Raw genomic sequence first — 21,266 nt, 5'->3', positions numbered from 1 at the left:
GATAATATGTTCCTTTTGATGAACCATCCCTTTTAATTCAAATGTCTTGCTTTCTTTTCTAAAGTGGCAACACCGAAGAAAAAGGACAAAGAGGCATTTCAGGAAGGTCCGAGTGACAGTGTACCTGTTCCTGCTGAAAAAAAAGAACAAACTGGAGCACAGCGCCTACCAGGTAATTGCTTTCGATTGTCAGGTGCCATAATAAATCAAAATAACTGTCTGTCCAAAGCCTTGGTAGGTGTAGTATATCATGTCAGCAGCCAAACTTGAAAATAGTAGGGAAAAGGAAGTGTTTTCCACTAAATGACAAATGGCTATCTGAAGGTGACTCTCATCTCCGGTATGTGGTAGTTGTTGTGGTTAGTGTGTTAGCGATGTTCAGCTAAGCTTCTCACAGAATCACAGCTTTTACCTGGGGTCAGAACTGCTGCACTGATTCCCTGGCTGGGCACGGGCTCTAGAGGGAAATGCTGCTGTCCTTCTGCATCCTCTGCGACTGAGACATGCTGAGACTTTTTACCTTTCTCTGATTAGTGACAGTGCTGGCAGATCTTTCAAAACCACTCTACGTGGATGACCTCATCATAGGTCCAATTTATAAAACCAGTGAAGGTAAATATGAGCTAGTTTTATTTGTTCTTTGTAAAGCTGTCCTTTGTGGCCCCTGTATTTGTTGATTTAGGAAGCTACAGTTCTTCTCTAGCGATTCAGAAACACCGGGTTTATGCCTTTCAGTTGTTTTTTCTGCAGCTGTAAGGTAGTGTGTGTGACCTCTGCAGCAAGCTGAGTGTCTTTGGAGCATGTAATGTTGCAGGCTGTTACGGGAGGCAAGACTTCTCTGGAGAGCACTTTGACCCAAGGAAAGGGAGGAGTCCCATTCGCTCTCTCATGTCTTTCTCTTTTCAAGGGTGTTCAGAAGGGGGAGGAAGCAATAGCACAATCAGAGGTGCAGTCAAAAGAAACAAGAAAGCAGGGAAGAAGAAAGCTGGAAAGAAGAAATGCAGGGGTTTGCCCAGCAAGTGTAGTGCTGTGTTGAAGGCATGGAAGGTGTGCCTAAATCCCTAGGAGAGGAAAGCTATTTCCCTGTCTCACTGTATGTCCACAAAAGTATCAGAATGGCCAAACTCAGGCCAGCAGTTACCAGATACCAAGGCTTATGAGGAGAGGTGAAATGAGCTGAGAGTCTTCATGCTGTCAAGCAGAAGGCTCCAGGGGCAATGGCTGAGCTTTCCAAAAGCTTTCCACTGCGAGGGTGCTGGATGAGGTGAAGGCAAAGCCGTTGTTCACCAAATCCCACAGCATGGAAAAATCAAGAGCAAGTCTTCCTGAAGCACAGAAATTGCAGTGGCTCTGTCACTGGCTACTAGAGGCCCAGTCCCTCAGTGTGAACTAGCAAAGCCTTCAGCAGCTGAGAAGGGACCGAGGTGTTCTTGAAGATGGCAACGGCTCCCTTCTGTTTGACCCCTTGTGTAAGTACCTAGGTTGGCAAAAAAGGACAAGAGGGAGTTTGGCTGCCTCTCACCAAGTTCCACGCATAAAACAGCTAAGATTGCCATTGGCATAAAAGCAGCTCCAGAGAACAGAGTGAAGAGAGGCTCCAAAGTACCTAACGTGCAAAGACTTGGGAGTTCCATCTGCTGCTTCTGAAACCAAGAAGATGTTACAGTCCCAGGGGTTTCACTCATTTAAGGATGGGAACAAACGACAAGTTTATGAGGAACGAAGAATACGCCGTTAGATCATCAGTAATGCAGACTCTTGCCCTCTAATGTATGGACTTGTGTAATTTCCTATAGGTGTGGATGATGAGAAAGAAGATGGAAGCCATAACAACATTCAAATATATCCTGCAGTGGTGTGTGGAGTAGTCAGTGGTTTCCTATTGATTGCAGTATGCATATTTGCTTTGCACTGGAGGAGGAGAAAACAGTGAGTGGTTTGCCCCTCCCCAAGTCATGATTAGATGCCTGTTATTAGCAATTAGATATTCGCATTTTTCTAGGACACCAAGTTATTTTTTTGTGAGATTTCTGCTGTAAGATTTTTTAGTTGGCATAGTAGTTCATACCAGTGAATACTGGTTTTGGAAACACATCTTTAATGTTGCAGAGAAGCAGTATCACCTATTACAGACTCTGAGTATGAAACAGATGACCCAAATACAGCAGAAGGAAGATCAAACCACAGAAAAAACATACAGTGATGGGAGAGCTGTGGAAGCATGCAATAGCCTATGTACCGGCTGTCAGCCTCTGCTGCCTTTGCCAAAAGAGAAATCTCAGGGTGCTTTGGCACCCTACAATGAACTGAAACAGCTCTGCCCTCTGTCCCTGCTCTGGACGTTTGCAGCTGCTGCTTCTATCAAGATAAAGAGCAAAATATGGTGTGCTGTGCTGCAATGCTTTTTAAAAATCTCTGTGTGCTAGTACATCACATACATGAGGCCCTTTAAAAGGTCCTGCACAATTAAAATCTGTTTTAACATGCAGCCGTGCGTGTGTCTGTACGCAGGTGTATGCCTTTGGGTGTATAAGGGCTGGTCCACTTGAGGGTGAGATTTGAGAGACTGATGAGGAATGACAGCAGTCCTGTCTCTGAAAGACAGCTCCAACAGTTGGTAGATGTAAGGGTGAAGCAGGGACAACGCCTGGACTTCTGACAGAGACAGACAGACATGACTGATATTGAGCATTTATTACCTCTGCGTCTGAGTAGGGGATCCCCAGTGATTTCCCAATCGATACGGGGGCAGTAATGGAGTTGGAATGTCCCTGGCACCGCTGAGCATCGGTCCATGGCGAGGAACGCCGGTGGGGGGGGGCACTATATGAGTTTTTTATCTACTTTGCAGATGCGCAGTAAGCATATTGAGCTTTTTGCTAATCTCAATTCAAAGCCCAGCTGTAGCACTACACTGGCATAAGTCCAGCTGCATGACTGTGAGTCAACGTGCCCCGTTGATGCTCCTTTTTTCCCACAGAACGGTCTGGCTAGCTTGCATTGCCCATTTCCTCAACGTTCTTCCGCTTTTTTCCCTACAGCAGGTAATGCGCTAGGTTTTAGAAAGAACTCTTTGGGGCAGCAGGGGAGCAATGTGTCCAGCTGTGATTGTTTTTAAGATTCCAGTTGTTTGGAAAAACAAGAACAGAAGCTGAGCCTGTGTACATGACAGTTTCCCCTTGCTCATACATACACACAGTATGTTCTCCTTAGTTTGCCAGAGCTCTCTGCAAGTGATCCCTCAGTCCTGCAGACTTCTTTTTGTTTGGGGAGGGTGAGGAGTTCTTCTCCTGTCCGCCTCCACCCCCAAATGACAAAGTACAAACTAGATAAGTGGTAATGAGGTGGACTGAAAACTGCCCTGACTGGCAGCCTCAGTTCAGTGGCATGAAGTCCACCTGGAGGTCAGTCGCTATTGGGGTACCTGGGGTCAATACTGGGGCCAGTATTGTTTCACATCATCAGTAACAGCCCTTAGCAAGTGTGCCGATGATACAAAACTGGAAGAAGTGGTTCATACAGCATATGGTTATGCCACTGTTTAGAAGGATGTTGACAGGCCAGAGAAATGGGCTGACAGGAAGCTCATGAAGTTCAACACAGGGAAGTGCCAAGTTCTTTGCCTGGGGATGAACAACTCCATGGACTGGTACAGGCTCGGGGCTGGCTGGCTGGAGAGGAGCTTTTCAGAAGAGGACAAAGGTCCTGATGTACAACAACTTGAACAGGAGCTAACAATGTGCCCTTGTGGCAAAGAAGGCAAATGGTATCCTGAGGTGCATTAGGCAGAGCATTGTCAGCATGTTGAGGGAATTGATCCTCCCCCTCCACTCAGCTCCAGTGAGGCCATCCCTGGAGAGCTGTATGCAGATCTGGGCTCTGCCATACAAGAGAGAGACGTGGACCTACTGGAGCAGGTCTAGTGAAGGGCCACTATGGTGATTAAGGGATGAGAGCATCTGTCATACAAAGAGAGGCTGAAAGAGCTGGAATAGTTTAAAGAGTTTACCCTGGAGAAGAGAAGGCTTAGGGGAATCTTATCAATGTGTATAAATATGTGAAGGCAGGGTGTAAAGAGGATGGGGCCAGGCTCTTTTCAGTGGTGCCCAGTGGACAGGATGAGCGGCAACAAGCACAAACTGGAACATAAGAACTTCTGCCTGAGTATAAGGAGACTTCTTCACTGTGTGTGGGTGACTGCCCAAAGGAGTTGTGGAGCTTTGGTGACTTTGCTTGGACAGGAGGATTGGACTAGATGATTTCTAAAGGTCTCTTCCAACCTCAACTGTGCTGCCATAATTATGAGACCTAGCATGGACAAAACCAAGGATCAGCAGTGGAGCTGGGGGTTAGCTAGGGAGAGTTTGTTTGCTGTGAAGAGGGAGTATGTCCTCTGTCCTCTGAAGCACAGAAATTGTAGTGCTCTCTGTCACTGGCTACTAGAGGCCCACTGTCCTCTGAAGTCCACAGAAGTGGATTTAATGGAACAGAATATGATTGCTTATATTCATTGCATGCTCCAGTTACATACGCTGGTTGGTTTGACAATCACTTAATAAGTTAATGTATCTGCAGCCCCTGATTCTTCTTTCTCACACCTCTTATCTTGTTGTTTCACACTTGGGAAGCCTCTCTCCTTGGATACGCTGGACTGAGTAGATTGAATTTGCTAGATCTCATCAAGTTCATGCAGCAGCCTCATTCCATGAGGAATATCCCAAGTTCCTTTGAAGTAAGAGAATTCCTTCTCCAGCGAGCTCATGTCAGAAACTGCCTGTTTCTGGTATGCAAGGACTTAGGAGTTCCACTTGCTGCTTCTGAAGCAAAGAAGATGTTATAGTCCCAGGGGTAAGTAATTAAGTATTTATAGTTTTCTGGAGTGCCAAGCTAGTTGTTCTTGGCGGTCCTTTGAGGTTTCTGCTGTAAGACTTTGTAATTGGCCACGTAGCTCATGCCAGTGAATATTCTTTCTGGAAACATATTTTATTGTTGCAGAGAACCAGCATTACCTTCTACAGACACTGGTAGGAAACAGAATACCAAAATATGGCCAAATCAAGATGGCATTAGGAAAGGCAAAAAGATGGGACTGCCACAGAAGCAGAAAACATCATCCACAATACCGTCAACCAGAAGGTTCAAGAACTGCCTTCGACTGACTGTCCGTGTGCCCATCTGTGTGTCTTGCTGGTCGGCTGTTGCGGCTGGCGGAGTGCTCCTTTGCACCGCTCCTCCCTTTCAAGCACTGGTGCAAGTGAGAGCTCCTTTGCTGTTTGCCAAACCTAGTCTCAGGAGAGGATCTAGCTGCTTGGGCTGCCAGCAGTGCTGCACATCTTCTCCAAAGTCCGTGTCACAGAAGGTGCCCACCTCAGGGATGCGGTGCAGAGCTCTGCTGAACAGCTAGTTTGCTGCAAAGTACTGCTGCTCCCTGACTGTAGCTCCGGCTGAAGGGGATGTTGGAATTGGCAGGCGTTGCCTCTGCGAGCCAGGAGGAATAGCACGCAAATGCTCAGAAGCGAGGCAGCCCCAAATCTGCTGCCCTGTCTCTCCAAAGAGCTGCAGCTCTTTGGGAGTTGTGTGTTGTCCTGCATGTGGTCTCATACGTGGTCTTGTCGTGGGCGAGCACATCTGAAGAGCAGAACGTGGAAGTGCGCAGCAAAGCCTTCTTTCTCCTGGGGACCGAGAGCCCCGTGGCAGGATCTGCTCTGTCAGACAACGGGGAGCAGCGCCTGCTTTTCCCTGGAAAAGTATGAGAAAGACCCGTGCCAGTAACCTGCCTCTGCTTCCCAGGACAGGTAATCCCGATGCTGTAGACATTGCAATCTTTACTTCACCTTCTGGCCTTGCTGCCACAGCTCTGCTTTACCACCTGTATTTCACAGTGTGGACATTGGATTGCTCTTGAGGATGGAACAAGAGTTTGTGTTGTTTTAAAGGAGGCATTTGGGAACTGTTCCCAGCTCTGCTGCTTCCTAGGCAATTCCTGACAGGCTGGAAGGCCCAGAGCTTGATTATATTTAAAGAAAAAGTTTTAATAAAGATAGCCACATCGCAACCCCAGAACAGAGGCCTACCGCAGTCCTTTAACACAAAAAGGTGGGGAGAGGTGCCAGACAGCAGTTTGGCCAGGACAAGAATAAAAAAAGAAACAGAAAAGCCAGAGGAAGAGAGTTCATTCTACTGCTAGAAAAGGAGATATATTTCAACAGCCATCTGGACAATCCCAGGCATCGTGCGCTAGGCGACCCTGCTTGAGCAGGGAAGTTGGACTAGATGATCTCCAGAGGTCTCTTCTAACCTCAACCATTCTGTGATTCTTTGTGATTTTAACAGGGATGATTTTCATTTGTAGCTGTTGAGAGGATGTACTAGATCTGAGCTGGATTTGTTTGAAGTGTTCCTGACACAGACCAGTATTGAGAAAAGCTTGTTTCCTGATGTGCTGCCACTTTCTGAGTGCAGAGTCTGCAACTCAGGACTTTTTTCACAGCTGGGAATGAGGAGGCTTATGCACATTTTGAACAACACTGCTGTGTCTTTGCTGCAAGACTATAAAAGCTGATGGGTCAATATTCGATGACAGTGAGGTTATGGACCTCGCGAATTACCCCGGCTTCTATTTTCAGGCAGCTGGATGTTACGTTGGGGACCGAGATGAGCCAGAACAGCAACAGCTACCCCTCTTGTGCCTTCATTGAGTTGTTTTTCAATTACAGCCACAACGTACTGTCCACCACACTTCTCCATGGAGCTGTCCTACAAAGACATAGCTGGGCAGCAGGAAGTGGTCACACTGGTAATCAAGGGTTTACACAATGCTCAGCTCCGGTGGCCCAGAGTAGGATAACTGAACTGTTGTGTCCCCTCCACAGCAATCTGTTCTTTCAAGAAAAGCTTTTGTTGAATAGGGTGAATGTAAAAATTAAGCTGACATGTGACAAAGAAAGCTTGTGTTGATGAGCTCCCGGGTGACTGTGATTTTGGGTGTGCCCAAATTCAAGTTGTACCAGATAATGATGTACAATGCGATGCAGTCGTCCCAAGACCCCTGGCTCAGCCTCTTGGTGTAGCAGAATGCAGGAAAAGGAGGTGGCAGTCCATCCCAGCACAGTGACAATATTGTGATTCTGCCTATTTGGTACTTCATGGGAAACCTGAAGCATGGGAGATACAAACAGCATTGCTGTGTCTTGAGGACAGGAAGGAAATGGCACGGCCTCTGCGATGGGAGTGCAGGCAGCGTGAAGCAGTACCAGGCGGAAGGGCCGAGCACACGCAGCAGGACCTTCAGTGGCCGAACAGGCCCCTGAGCAGTTGCGGCCCACAGGTGACCAGCCACAGCCGCACGTATGGCTCAGGAACGCAGGGAGCTGAAGCAGGCTTCTAAGAGCGAGCCCACGCAGGACGCGGAACGCGAGACACGACCCACGCGGCCCGCGGGGGCTCCGCGGCGGGCAGGCCGCGGTGGGAGGGCATCTGCGGCCCCCAAGCAGCCGTTCCGCCACGCAGGCACAGCCCGGGCAGCCCCGCAGCGCCACGGAGGCTCAGAGCCATGTTTCCGGGCCCCGACGGGACCCGGGTGCCAGCAGCCAGCGCGGCGCCGCTCCGACGCCCCGCAGCCGCTCGGGCGCCATGAGGCGACTCGCGCCCCCCCTTCCCCCCCCCCCCCCGCGCCGCTCTGCGCATGCGCGGCACAGCGGCCTGCAGCCGCCACCGCCTCCGCCCGCGCCGCTCCCCTTCCCAGCGTGCCCTGCGCGGCCAGCGCGCGGGGCGGGCGCTCCTCACACAAAGGCGCAGCGCTGGGAAAATGGCGGCGGCAGCGACAGTAGCGGCGGCTGCGGAGGGCGCTGGCGGCAAAATGGAGGAACCGGCGGCAGCCACGGTGGCGGCAGCGGCGGCGGCAGCGGCAGCAGCAGCAGCGGCGCAGCCGCCGCCGCCCAACGGGGCAGGCAGCGCTGGGGACGCGCCCGTCAAAAGGTGAGGGAGCTGCTGCGGGGCCGCCGTCCCGCGCGCGGCCTCCCCGTGCCGCCCGGGGCCGCCCGGGGCCGCCGCCGCCACCGCCGCCCGAGGGCTCGGCGCCGCGCGGGCCGGCGGCGGGCGGGCCTGTCGGTAGCGCTGGGGTGCCGCTCGCGTCCACGCGGGCGCGGGGAGGCCGCGCTGGGCCTAGCTGCCGCGCCGCCTGGCATGGCGGCCCAGGCGGCGGCGCGGAGGTTGGCGGGCGCGAAGGCGCCTTGGGGAGGCGCTTCTGGGAGCGCGCTCGGCCTCGGGTCGGGGTGTGGAGGTGGCTGGTGCCCCGTCCTGGCGCTTTGTGCGCCGCGCAGGCCTCGGGGTACGGTTGGAGTGCTCCTCCAGAGATACGGGTAGTGCCGGAGAATTGGGTTTTGATGTCTTATGTTAATTATCGTTAATTATCGTTTGCCCTAGCGTTAGTAGATGGGTTATAATAATTAGCCTTTGCTCAGACAGTGATCATCTCTCACTGCTGCAGAGTCTGGATCAGTGTGCTTCTCTTATGGTTGATGATGTCCTACTGGCAGGTACCTGATTCAAATACCTCATGGGCAAGAGCTGGCTTGAAGGTGATGCGAGGCACTAGCTAGGGGTTATGCGTCTGTTGTAAGGAAAATGTTATAAACTTTTATTTTAAGAAAAGTTTCAGAGCTTACAGTTACTGGCCTGTGGATGTGGGGAAAATAGGAAAGCCTAAACTGCATGTAACTTGCATAGATTAATATTAATCTCTTTTTGGGAAGTTTCTTTCTTAGAGAAACCTAGATTTTATATAAAATTTATGGGATGAACAGGAATTTTTCAGTTACTTTGTGGCTCTGGGACTTGAAGATGAGAATTAGCATTTTGAACCTGATGTTCTTTGAGCAATTTTTTTTATTATTTTTATTTTTTTGCTTTGTTTTTTGGACTTGAAGTCAGATTTGTTTAACTGGTGTTCCTGAGGTGTGTTACATACTTGCGTGTTAGTTGCATTTCAAGCTTCTGAAGACTGTTATGCCCAGACATGTTGCATATCTGCTGTCCAACTTGGAGCTGACAGATATGAATAACTGAGGCTAGCTAACTGGTCTGTAGCTGATTGGAGATAATAAAAGTACAATGAAGAGGCAAATGCGGTGCTGTACCTTGAAAAGCTTCTTTCATCTGTCTCTACTGGCTTTATCTGTAGGTTCAGTTTCACATGATCAGGAACTTCCTGAGCATCAAGCATAGAATGGACTGTTTCAGAAAAATGTTCGTATCTTTTCTTTTCCTTTTTTTTCCTTTTCTTTTCTCTCTCCCTCTCCCTCTCTCTCTCTCTCTCTCTTTTTTTTTTTTTTTTTTTTTAATGAATAGTTAAAGTGTGCTCCTGACAACTGATACTTGGCTCTTTCATCTCCTCTTTGCCAGGCAGAAATGAACACGCCCATTCAGGAGTAGAGGCAGCCCTGGTTGCAGAGGGTGGAGTTCCCCGTGTCACCATGTTGTGTGATGCAGAGGCATGTAGTTTGTTAGCCAGGGCTGGTGGATGATCCTCAAATCTTCCTGTTCTCTCCTTTTCATGTTGGGTAGCAGACGATTGGAGGATGTTCATGTCTTATCTTGGATTGTGGTTACAGCTCTGGTTACACCAGAGCTTGATCTTGGCAGTTATACCAAACCCTCCAGCTCTGGGTAGTATGAGTACAGCAGTTTGTCTTGTATGAGATGAAGATTTATTCCTGAAAGTATAAATAAAGATTTTGAATTTGTTCTGGTTCAGGAGGCAGACCCTTTCCTGACCCTGTAGGTATTTGGGGTTTCTCCAGAGAGGTTGTCATTGTTGTTCTAGGTTCAGTTCTGTATCTAACATCAAGCTCCACGTAGCAAAGCTAACTTGTCTACACTGATAATACCAATGTTCTTGAGAGCATACTTTCAGTGTTCTTGAGGGAGGGGGAAAAAAATCTGTGTGTAATGTATTGAATTCTCGCTGTATTTAATGACTTGTGCACTTTCTGGATATAAGTGGTGTGTTTCTGAAATACATCTTGAAGAGTACTGTGTGCAGTAGTCCATTTCTTGGGAGAAAATAAGAGCTCCCCTTCCAGTTCCTCCTTTCGTACACTTACCACAAACAGAATTTTTCTTGAGACTTACTGGAGCATTTCAGTTCTCTAGCCTAAGGGGAAAAAAATCAAAGTAGAGATGTAGGATTGTGAGGAGCTCATCCTTTTCTGCTAGCTAGAACTCCTCAGGGAAAGAAGAGACCTAAAAACTTAGTTGTCTTCATACCTCCCAACTCTGTCTTTTAAACTGTCTGTGTGGACCTCTGCCTGCCCATTTTTGTCCTTTAAGTGTGATGGAGAATACTGTGGAAGTTGTCTGAAATCCTGCAAAAGAAAAATATTGCAGCTTAACTAGTTTCTCTGACACTTCTGAATTTCCTCTACCTGTCTGGATTCTTGTTACATTGAGTATGTTAAGGAATATGTTCTAGGCTAATACTCACCTTTAGTTGCGGGTACTATGGCTTGTCTAAATTTTTTAAAGGTGTATCAAAACATAAGGTGTACGTAAGCTGATTTGGGAGCATTAAATGCAGGATTGTGAAAGGTGTTTTCATTGTAGCTTGTGACTTTGAACCATCCTATACAGCAGCTCTAACTTGATGCAACTCAAACAGTTCCATTTTGAGGATTAACCATAGAAAACTGGAGCACTGGATGTAGCTTTTACTACAGGTGTCAAATTTAATGTGTATATGTGTTATTTGTTCAGCTAAATAGAAGTTAGTTTAAAGGATTGTCCTGATTTGAATCTGTTTTTTTTTTTTTTTTTTTTTTTGCATTTCTTCTTTACTCTTGATGACTTTGTTACTCAAGAAGTATTTTAAAACTCAGAGGAAAAAAGTCTAAACATTTCACTTTTTGATGAAAGTTTTATAAATAGTAAAGAATTTTATGCACTCATAGGTGCATATGCACGATGCTCTTCCAGCATATTATTCACATGCCTCTCCTTGGCCTATTTTGTCATTGACCTCGAGATTGAATAATATCTGATGGTCATATACAGAGCCAAATTATGCTTGTGGTTAGAGCTGTATCTATAATGAACAGTATTTCTTGAATATTTGCTTGTAACATGCTTATAGCTGAGAAAGCATAGATTACTATGTAGTAAAAATGAGGAACCCACTCAAATATGCAGCTTCTTAGAAATCCTCGTATTTTCTTTTTCACTACAGGCTGTTGTATCTGTTCACTGGTTGAAATGTTTGAAATGATTCTAAAGGAAAGAATAGTATTAGTGAAGAAGTAGATTCATATCAGAGCTAAGATTTGTCATAGAAGTGATAACTTCTGACAGGGCTGGAACTTTGCAGTTCTATGTAGGTTGAGCTGGAACTTAGTTTAAGTACAGCACATTTTTTAGAAACTTTATCAACTTCTGTGGTTAATGTTTTCTGATGAATTCTTTGTGAAGGTGCATTTCTGCATCTTGTAAAAATGGAAGTTGGTTGTATCAGTGAATGGAGCTGTCATGGAGTTGTCACGCTGAAGTTTTTCATCATCCTATTTTTTTAAACGCTTGCTATTCAGTATTCAGTGGGATTTGTATTCTGTAAAAACCTCACGTAAAGGCTCACGTAGCTTGTTAGAGATATAGTCCTCAATTTTTCCTTTTCCAAATCTGATGTGTCAGAGTTAGTGCTCTGATAGAGTTACAATAAATGTACTGGATGGTTATTTTAAGGCAGAGGTTCTGAATTGTCTAAAATGATATTCATTAGTAGAAAAAAAAGTTGTTTGTTAACAGTCATAGTGACCTTAGTGCTTACATGCTGGATCATTTTGTTAAGATTCTTCTAGTACAAAACTACAAATATGGTGGGTCAATGCATTATTTTTATTAAAGTTGTTGAAGTAATTCCATGCGTTAAGGGAAAAAGAAGTAGAGTTGGATGTCTTTGGTCTGAAATATCATGAGGAGGTGAGGTTAGGCTCGGTCAACTTTAAAGATAGTCGGCCTGTAAAACTGAGAACTTCTGACTTAAATGAGTTAGATGAATGTGAGGAAGAATGGTGGGTCTTGATGACTATAACTTGTCTACTATTAGAAAGTCTTTGTTACAATGCAGCACTAGTACTGTGAGTCCCAGCTGTGTGCAGTTCTATAGTAGTTCTGCAAATAGCAGTAATAGGCGAAACTTTTCAAGTTTGGATTTAGTTTTAAGAATATGAAAACTATGCTCCAGGAGGTGTTGTGATTTGGATCAAATGCCAGAGTAGTTAATATATGTGAATGTTTTTCTTTACTTGCAGTGAAGGTGAACGACCAAGCCAAAATGAAAAAAGAAAAGAGAAAAGTGTCAAAAGAGGAGGGAATCGCTTTGAGCCATATGCCAACCCTGCTAAAAGATACCGAGCTTTTATTACAAATATTCCATTTGATGTGAAGTGGCAGTCTCTGAAAGACCTGGTCAAAGAGAAAGGTAATGTACAATTCAGGTGGCCAAGTGATGTCTGTCATCTTACTTGTGGTTGACTCTTTGTTTCTAAACTTAACAGTTGAAGTTCTGGGCGCACTTAGTGACAGGAGTTCTGTAAAAGGTCTGCTTAAAGCCTTTTTTGGTGTTGTACAGCATCCACTCTGTGGCAGAATTCCACATGGCTAGTTCCTTTATAGGCATTTTGGCAGATGGTTAATAGTGTTTCATCAGAGATTAAAAAGTCTCAATGGGGGGGTGATTAGGCTTCTATCAGGTTTAGTCTTGACATGCAAGAAATGCAAGAAAACTTTCTGAAGCATTTTAATGTCTCTTGGTTACTGAAGATGGTTATTTACTGCTGATCTGGTGTACATATAGCTGTCTCCAAACTTTGTAGTGATTTGTGCTTAGCTAAAAATCCATATTGCCATCTGATAGCAGTAAAATGTATTTAAGGGTGACCTGCAAAGGAGAAAAATCAGGTTTGTGCTTTGGCATGTGCTGCAACATGTGTAGGGCTTTAGAAATTATATTCATGGTGTTTTCCCCCTTCCCCACTTTTATTTAATCTACACGTATGAACGGGAGCCTTCTTGGTTTGCTGGCTTAGCATCTTCATCCCTTCAAGAAGATGAAGAAATTGAGTTGACTATTCTCAGATGGTGATAAGTTTAAATGCATCTTTTTGGCTCGCTTAGTGTTATTTCTTTAAGCTGATGCCCAACCTATTAGTTCTCAAGTCATCTTGGAAATGTAGCCGTGGCAAGAAAATATCTGGCTTCTCCATCATTAAAATGTCTGAAATGTTAAGTCACTAATAGAGCCATTCCTCTTGTGGGTCACTACTAAAATACATAGCATGTATTTGCAAAATAAAATAGCAACCAATGTTCACTTGTGTTTTGAACTAGGTAAGGAATTACGGCTAATGAGTACATAAGTTGTGGCCTGATGAATTGGAAAACAAATTTCCAAAAGGGTTTTAAAACATCTGTCTCTGGAGGCAAAATGGAACTGAGTCAGTGTAACAAACTATAAGCCTTGGGAAGTGTTCATAATTAGAGGCTGTGAAATGTTGATGCCTGAGATTCAACAACTGTTCTCCATAACATAAAGAAAGTCTTAAAAGATTGCATTAACAGACCCTAATTATGAACGGTCCCTTGCCTTAAACTATGCTTTGCTACACAAGATACACTGGTTAATAGGAGTATCTGTATGTGTAGATGTCTAATATTTTAAGTGCTATGTTGAATTCCGTTCCAAGTGTCTTGTGGTTTCTCTCCAGTTCACGTGGATGGAAAAGTCCGATGTGAGATTGTTTCCTGCCTTGCTGTTCAGCTACTCATTCCTGCAGATACTTCTAGGGGAACAGTGAAACCTCTTCGTTCTGTCTGCAGGGCTTGTTATGCTAAATCCTGAGAAGCATTGTTCTTGGTTTTTGGGACTGCTTGTTAAAATATAACAGTTTAGATTTGCTGTGTAGTTGGGATTCATTCCAATTAGTCACTGACTTTTACCAAATTGGTGCTCTTGTGCTGTGCTTGAACCTGCTGAATCGGTGCTCCCTGATATAAGGCATAGTAGTTCCAAGAACCAGGAATGTGGCTGTGAAAAATCTAACTGTTAGAATTCTTGGTTTGTAAGTGTAAGAATTACAGGCCAAATGTTCAAGGTTTTGGGAGCATGTGATACAGCTCTGTACATAAGGATAAATATAGGTGATTCATTACTGCTCCATCACTCGGCAGTCATAGAAGACTTAAGCTTTTAGCAGCAATGGCATAGCAGGTTGCCGAACGTAGAAGGAGTTCATCTCAATCGGCTGTTTTGCGTCAGTAAGTATGGTTTAGGAGACATGAGCTTTGAGGTTTGCTTATATTTCTGCAACCTGGTTTTCTTCAGATGCGTACATCTGAAATCTTAAAATGGTGACATCGCTCTGAAGAGCAATGCCTTGGTTCAGTCATTTCAGCGTATTTGTTGGTGAAACTCAATTACAGGTGTGCAGTATGATACAATTTATTAATAAAAATTAACAAATGTTCTTGTTTGAAACTCCCTTGTATTGGCTGACAAACCCAAGCTTCTGCTAAATTGATGTCATCAGCATTGATAACTGGTAATTGGTAAATGGATTCAGGAGAAGAATGAGGCAGCAGTTCTTCAGCATGTAAGTGGATTCTAAATGTAATCATGATTGAATGCTAAACAGTTGTCTTAATCTGTTCCCCCAACAAATGGCTCTGTCTTGGGGAGAAAAATTGTGATGCTTCATGGCAGCTGGCATACACAATGCGATACCATAAGATTAAAAACAATCTGGTATTTGAATTCGTGATGCTTATCATTGATTCCTTTAGGAAAAACAGAATTTTATAGTTTAATCTCTTTACTGATGAAAATAGCAAGATAGAATACAACACAAATTTTAGCTGTAAAATGAAGAAATAACTATATTCTGGTCTGTTGCAAAGGTAGGAACAGTTGCAGCCAGGGCTATGCTCAAGTTGAGCTCAAATGTTTCAAGAGATCCTATAGGTTGTTTGTATTAGCATGGTTGAACCCACTTTTATGTAGTCCGGCCTGTAGTATGTGACAGGCGTGCTCACCTTTTCATATCAAAACCTGAATGCCTGGACAGATAAGAGGAAAAAGAAGTAGCATAGCTATTGGCACCTTATAATGACTGAAGAAGAGCAGCTGCTAAACTTTATTGTTCATGTGCTGACTTCACCTTTCTTGCCACATCTCTAGGTATTGTTGGCGACTGATTACAGAGGTAATTCGCACACTCTTGGTATTATACTTAGTCCAAATTGTCACTTAGGTACTAATGGCAGTTACTCGAGTACTTGAAGACAGTTATTGCTGGAGGTTGCCCTGAGATTCAGTGCCTAAGAAGATACTGTCAAAATGTGCTCGCAAACTTCAGTTTGTGGCCGAAAAGGATGAATTGAACAAAGCAGTAGTGCTGATTTGTCTGACTTACTCCCTCTTACTTTCAGTAGTCATGCTAATGAGGTTTTTTTAGCATCTTGCCACAAAAGCGGTTCCTTGTCCTAGTTCTAGAATAACTTAAAACTGGATCCTCTACAGGCCAAGATTTTCCCATCCTGTGCCATTTCTGCCTTTCTTCTCATTCTTTACCACGAGGCACCACCACCTCTGTGTGTGTCAAATTAATTTTAAACTTCAGTCTTAAATTACAGCCTAATACTTGCCTATTCCTCTTTTTGTTGAATGGTCTGGAATTTAATTTAACACCAGTAAGAACTATCAGCTAGATGCTAGTGGCAATTTAATTTCTTTAATGGTTAATGTCAGTCAACAGGCAGCTTGCTTGTGTGAAAGCAAAAGCAAGCCTACCATTTTATTTCTTCCTCTGAGAAGTAGATACTCTTTCTACTTATGGAAAGGGGAGTTCTACTGTGTTCCTTTTTCCATGTGTTTATATTGAGACACCTACATCAATTTCTACAGAAGGCAGGAAAATGGTTTTTTTTATTCTTCATTCTGTTCTTTGCTGCCTTTCAAAGCTATTGTGAAATGCAGTGAGATGTATTCTCTTGTGTAAGAATAGCTATATATCTTAACTTGAAGTGAAATTACTTATTTGAAATTTAGAACCAAGTGTATGCAGATGTCATAACTTGTTTAGTGCAGAAGAAAACTGTTTATTCTGCTAGGTACTGCACCAATCTGAGAACTGATGTTCTATTGCTGTGGCAAGTATGCCCTGGATATGGTTGCTTGCTGGTGTCAGTAAGGGAGAAGGATGATGCTTCCCCTTTCTTCCTCATTTTCAAATAGGTGTTTTTTGTGAACTGGAAGAGAGCCTGAAAAGCTCTGAGCAGTACTCGAAGCTCTCAGTTGGACCTCTCTATCTGCATCTAAGGCTTTTATACAGGAATATTCAATACAGACTGCAATGTAACTGATTGTAGATGAGTTTTCTTGCAGTACAGAGATGAATACATCCTTAGTTTTAAGATTTTTCTTTTTTTCATTTTATCATGGCCGGAAAGAGAATCATGGCTGATGTTTCCGCAGTTCAAAACTTCAGGTTATTCTTCTTTGGACAGTGTGACAATAGTATCTAGATTACCTGCTTTTTTTCATAATTTTTTAATGTGTGCTGAGTGCAGATGGCAAGACTTGACTATACTTAAAGTATAGTGGGACTGTTTAAAATAAGACATCTAAAATGTTCTTAAATAGAAGTATCAACTGAGAGAAGTAGCAACTGCAAGTCTTTAACTTGTATGTGATTTCTCTTGCTTAATTTTTGCTATTTAAGACCCTTCTGTGCAGTCAGTAGGTTGTATTCATAAAATAAAAAAGAAAACCCTTGGCTGTCCTTCAAGGTGAAACCTCAGTTTAAATACAGCTGTGTAGCTTGTGCGCTGCTCACAGCACTCATCTCTGATTAATGTTTTATCTGGCTTCTATGTGAAGCACTTCAATAAAATATCTTGAGCAGCCATTATAATAGGACTTCCAAGTATAGCAATCGCTAAATTCATTTAAATTTTGCATTTCTGCTGCGGCTGTCATGTTTAATGGAATTTTTGATGTTCTAAAAAAGTTGAACCAAATTTACTAAGAGCGGAAGTTGTGCTTGATGTTCTTGAGCTGTCTGTCACCCTGCAGCAATCCTGCTTGAGACATGGTTCCATCAACTTCCAGAAAGATGGACAGAAGAGACTTAAGTCCTACTGAAATGCTAATAACATTTTTAATAAGTATTTTTAAACCTTTTGATGAGTATTTAAACTTTCAATCTAGCTAATTCAATTACACTTTTAAACTTGTGGGTACTACTTGTTTCTTCTATCTTGCTCTATTTTATAGCCTTAACTATCTTTTGGAGGTGCCATTGTCCTTGTGGATGTCAGTGGATATGATGTGCTTTTCATCTCTTCTATCTTGGCTGAGCTCTTAAAGAGCTAAAATTGCACAAGGCTTTTTTTTTTTTTTTTTTTTGCCTAAGTTGTCTCACTGAAAAGATGGCTTGTTTCTTCTGTCTTTGCTTTGGGAGAAATGTATTTTTCTTATCCCGTTTTGCCTAAAAATTCATCTATACATCAAGTGTCCCTCCTTCTTCCCATCCCTGCCCACAGGTAACTTTTTAGATGTAGTCTGTCCTGAGATTTAAATACGGTAAGTGAAGGAGGAACTGTGACAAATTCTGAATTCTTAAGTTGACCTTATTTGGCTTTTGATAGTACAGTTCTCCAGATTCTAGTATCAGTCACTTTGGTTGCAGTTCTTTACTTCTGAAGATGATGATAAATCTGTGCAGTCTTAGGATAATGTCTTGAAAGGGTGCCTTCTCTGTTTAGTCTATAGCAATTTATTTTTGACCAAGGAAACTAATGTAATTTTTAAGCTTTTACCATGTTTTCTCTTTCTTTTTTTTTCTTTTTTTTTTTTTTTTTCCCCTCCTCAGTTGCTGAGATGTCTGTCTATGAATCTTTTAAACAACTTTCAGGAGTTTTGTGGTTCTTCCCTAACAGTGAGAGTTGTATTGCCTAGCTTAATCTTTAAAGTGAATGTTTGTATCCTGAGCTCATTATCCTGCACTTTCAGATTCATTCATCTAGCCCTGAAGAGGTATCTAAGCCATGCCTCAGGTCACCGTGTGGACATACTTATCTGAACATCCTGAACAGTCAATGAGAACATCCAAATACAGACAAACTAATTTTGGTTGTACATCCTAACTGTCCATGCAGATAAACTTCACAAAGTGGATACAAAATGGAGAAAAAACAATGACAGTGTGAAGTCATACCTGTTCTTCATCTATAACACTGGAGACTTCTTTAGTTTGTACTTCCAGTTCTTGTAATGAAGACTTCTGCTTAAACGTTTTGTTATAGAAACACTGAGTTTCTCATCTTTCTTAAAAGTGAGGTTTAAAAAAAAATCTTTCTGCTCTAAAGGCACCACAGTGAACATAATGCAAGTATAATTATATCAAGGAATAACTTAAAACATTGAGCTAATATTTTCTGTTAATTTTTTAATCCCTTGTGGATGTATATCTGGTAATAAACTTTAATTCCTTGAACAACCTTTTTTATGCTTGGATGAGATTTCTTCACTTCTGAGTGTAGCATATCTTTCCGTGTGAGCCAGCTGTTCTCTAGCAGAAAGAAAATGTGCCTGGATCACTGTGGATTTCTTTTGCACTCTGAAGCAGGATTTGGTTTGTGGATATCTACTGTTGGTATTTTTCCATGGCTTAACTGCCTGTGCAGTGTTACAGGCTGCATTTGCCTGCTGTTGTAGCAGGCAGATTTTTGTCCATGATGCCTGCTCTTCTGATGCACTCTGGTCTGAGATCTAGAAAGCAGCCAACTAAAATGTGACTTTACGTAGATTCTTAAAAAATATATCTTTCCCAGAAACTACTGTTTGAGACTAGCAAAGAGTGCCATGTTGAGTATTATTACATGTTTTTCAGGGACACTTTCCTTTGCAGTTCTCTGTTCTGGACTTGGTGTCTTAGATATTGGACTATTAGTGTTTTCCTTTCCCCCCTTTTTCAGGAAGTTCAGACATCCTTTGAAGGAAAACAGCTTTAGTTAAAGGTTTCTATAAAGCTTGAACATAAAGCTTTGAGTGAAATTGGCACATAAAAGATTTTCCATGTGATAATACAATTACTTCTGTGGCAGATTCTAGGGAATCTTGTGGTTCAGAGGTCAGAGATTCCTTAAACGAGCCTGTTAAATCATATTTAACTTACGTTATATTCAGGCATGGCAAACTTGTTTTGGAAGAGTTTGTGTAGATCTTGGGTAAGAATTGCAGCTGATTTGATTAGTGATTGGGAGTGGAGAGCCATAAATCTAGGGGCTCTAGTGTTATTAGGAGCAAAGAGTCACAGGCTTCTAACCTTGTGACTTTTGGCCTTTGTGAAATGGAGTGGTTTTGTATTGTAGGTAATCTGGGAATTTGTTGTCTTACTACATAAATTGTTGAATCACATTTCATTCTTGATAAAAGTTCGGTTGGACCCTGGCTGCTGCTGTTGAGATGGATGGCTTCAGAATGTCCTGGTAATACTGAATATTTGCACTTAGTGCATGGCCCCTGTGTACCACCATGGGCTACTCCAACAGGGCTGTGTACAATGCAGTCCCTTTAAATAGACTGTGGAAAGAATTCCATGTGTTCTGTGTTCTTTCATGATCTCCCACTACTCAGATTATAGGATGGAGTTGCTTTTTTGTTAGGCTTTATTTCAAGAAGTACTTACTGCTTAGATACAGAAGATACTGATAGTAATTCTGATGTTCCCCATCCCTTTAAAAGGGATGTTTGTTGGTCTCTACCAGTCTCAAACACTTAGTGTCCTCAAAAAGACATGAGTGCCTCAGCATTTGTTTAATATGTCTGGCCATCTGCTCTCTGCCTCGAATGCTGATGCTGTTTAATTTCTCTTTAAATGGAGGAAAAATTGTAGAGACTTCATTAAGCATTCCTTCTCTTCCAGCTTCTGGAATGGACTTTCAGAATGCTTGTTTTGGCTAATCACACTAGCTGTCCTATAAAATGAGTGGTCCTGTAGGAGATGAAATTCCTTCCTCTGTCCCTTGCTAAAAGGGTAGACCCTTGAATGTGAGACTCCAGTTAGTTCCCGGTTCGGTGGAGTAAAAAAGTCTGTTGTTCAAAGAACTCTACCAATATTCAGACTCTAGGGCCTGTGGTTTCCCGTGAAGACTGCTTTCCTGACACCTTTCAGATAATAAAACTTGGAGTCCTCCTGTCATAATTACAAAAACAAAAAGCTCACAAAAGTCATAATTGTTTTCTTCAGTTATTCTTCTGTATGCCAATCACTTCAAAGGCAGCAGCCATTTCGGTAGTTGTATTCTGGAGGTACACGATACGGTTATGTGGTCCTAAATGGGCAATCCTAATCTTGTGTGGAAAGGTGCAGAGCTAGTTTTCTGATGTGTTTTGCCTTTTGCTGCAGACTGTTTTATCTTGAGAGCGAAGATGGCAAAGTTTAGTGTTTCTTCCTGAAGCTAAAAAATGCAGTTAACTTTTATTACAGCTTGACAAAAGGCAAAAAAGCTGCTGAAATAAATAGTAAGCAGTCAATAATGTCTTGGTCTGTTAGGTCAGTCTGACTTCCATTTTGGTAGCTTACCTTTAAATCCAGAAAAGCAAATGGTAACTGTTAAGTTCTGGATTTATGGTGACAAGCCTGCAGATTACGTAATGTGAAGGAAACTTACTCTTGCAGGCTTTCCCATGGATTTGGATTGCCTCTAGTAATGAGTGGGTACTAAAGATAAGGAAACTGATATTGTGGAAATAGCTGGCTTTTGAAGTGGAGGAAAAATCAAGAACATGTTTAACTGTTTTAAAACTTTACTGCATACCTGTAATTGTCCAGTTTTGTGGTTTAGAGAATATGGAGTGTTTCTGGGCTTTCTTATAAGGCAGAGGCTCCATACACGGTTGTTGATTGTTCTAAATTCCCATTGTTTTCTTGGCTTTTCTCCCTTGGTATATGTGTCGTCTGGAATCTGATTTGTAGTTGGTGAGGTAACATACGTGGAGCTCTTAATGGACGCTGAAGGAAAGTCAAGGGTAAGTGTTTGAGAGAATTTCTTCTGTGGATTTTCTACATGACAAATGTAACTGTATGGTGGCGTGGAACGAAAAGAAGTCAGGAAGGTAGACTCTGTATGCTTAGTGGCTATAACATAGGTAGTGCTTAAAGCTTCTCTTGGGATGGGGAGGAGGTGGGATGGGGACTTGTAAACAGTGTTAGGGT

The 21,266-nt window shown here is 43.1% G+C and overlaps 1 protein-coding gene across 1 annotated transcript; it reads left to right on the top strand.

Moving 5' to 3' along the window:
- Positions 1-7,759: 7,759 nt before the first annotated feature.
- Positions 7,760-21,211, top strand: LOC134151696 (heterogeneous nuclear ribonucleoprotein M-like). The gene is made up of 3 exons (XM_062596484.1): positions 7,760-7,977; positions 12,300-12,469; positions 21,027-21,211. Exons 1-3 carry the CDS (start codon positions 7,808-7,810, stop codon positions 21,089-21,091), a joined length of 405 nt encoding a protein of 134 aa, XP_062452468.1. The 5' UTR covers positions 7,760-7,807; the 3' UTR covers positions 21,092-21,211.
- Positions 21,212-21,266: the final 55 nt, after the last annotated feature.

The sequence above is a fragment of the Rhea pennata genome, chromosome 27 (assembly GCF_028389875.1).
Source record: "Rhea pennata isolate bPtePen1 chromosome 27, bPtePen1.pri, whole genome shotgun sequence".
Taxonomy (NCBI): domain Eukaryota; kingdom Metazoa; phylum Chordata; class Aves; order Rheiformes; family Rheidae; genus Rhea; species Rhea pennata.
This window is presented reverse-complemented; position numbering and strand designations above follow the sequence as displayed.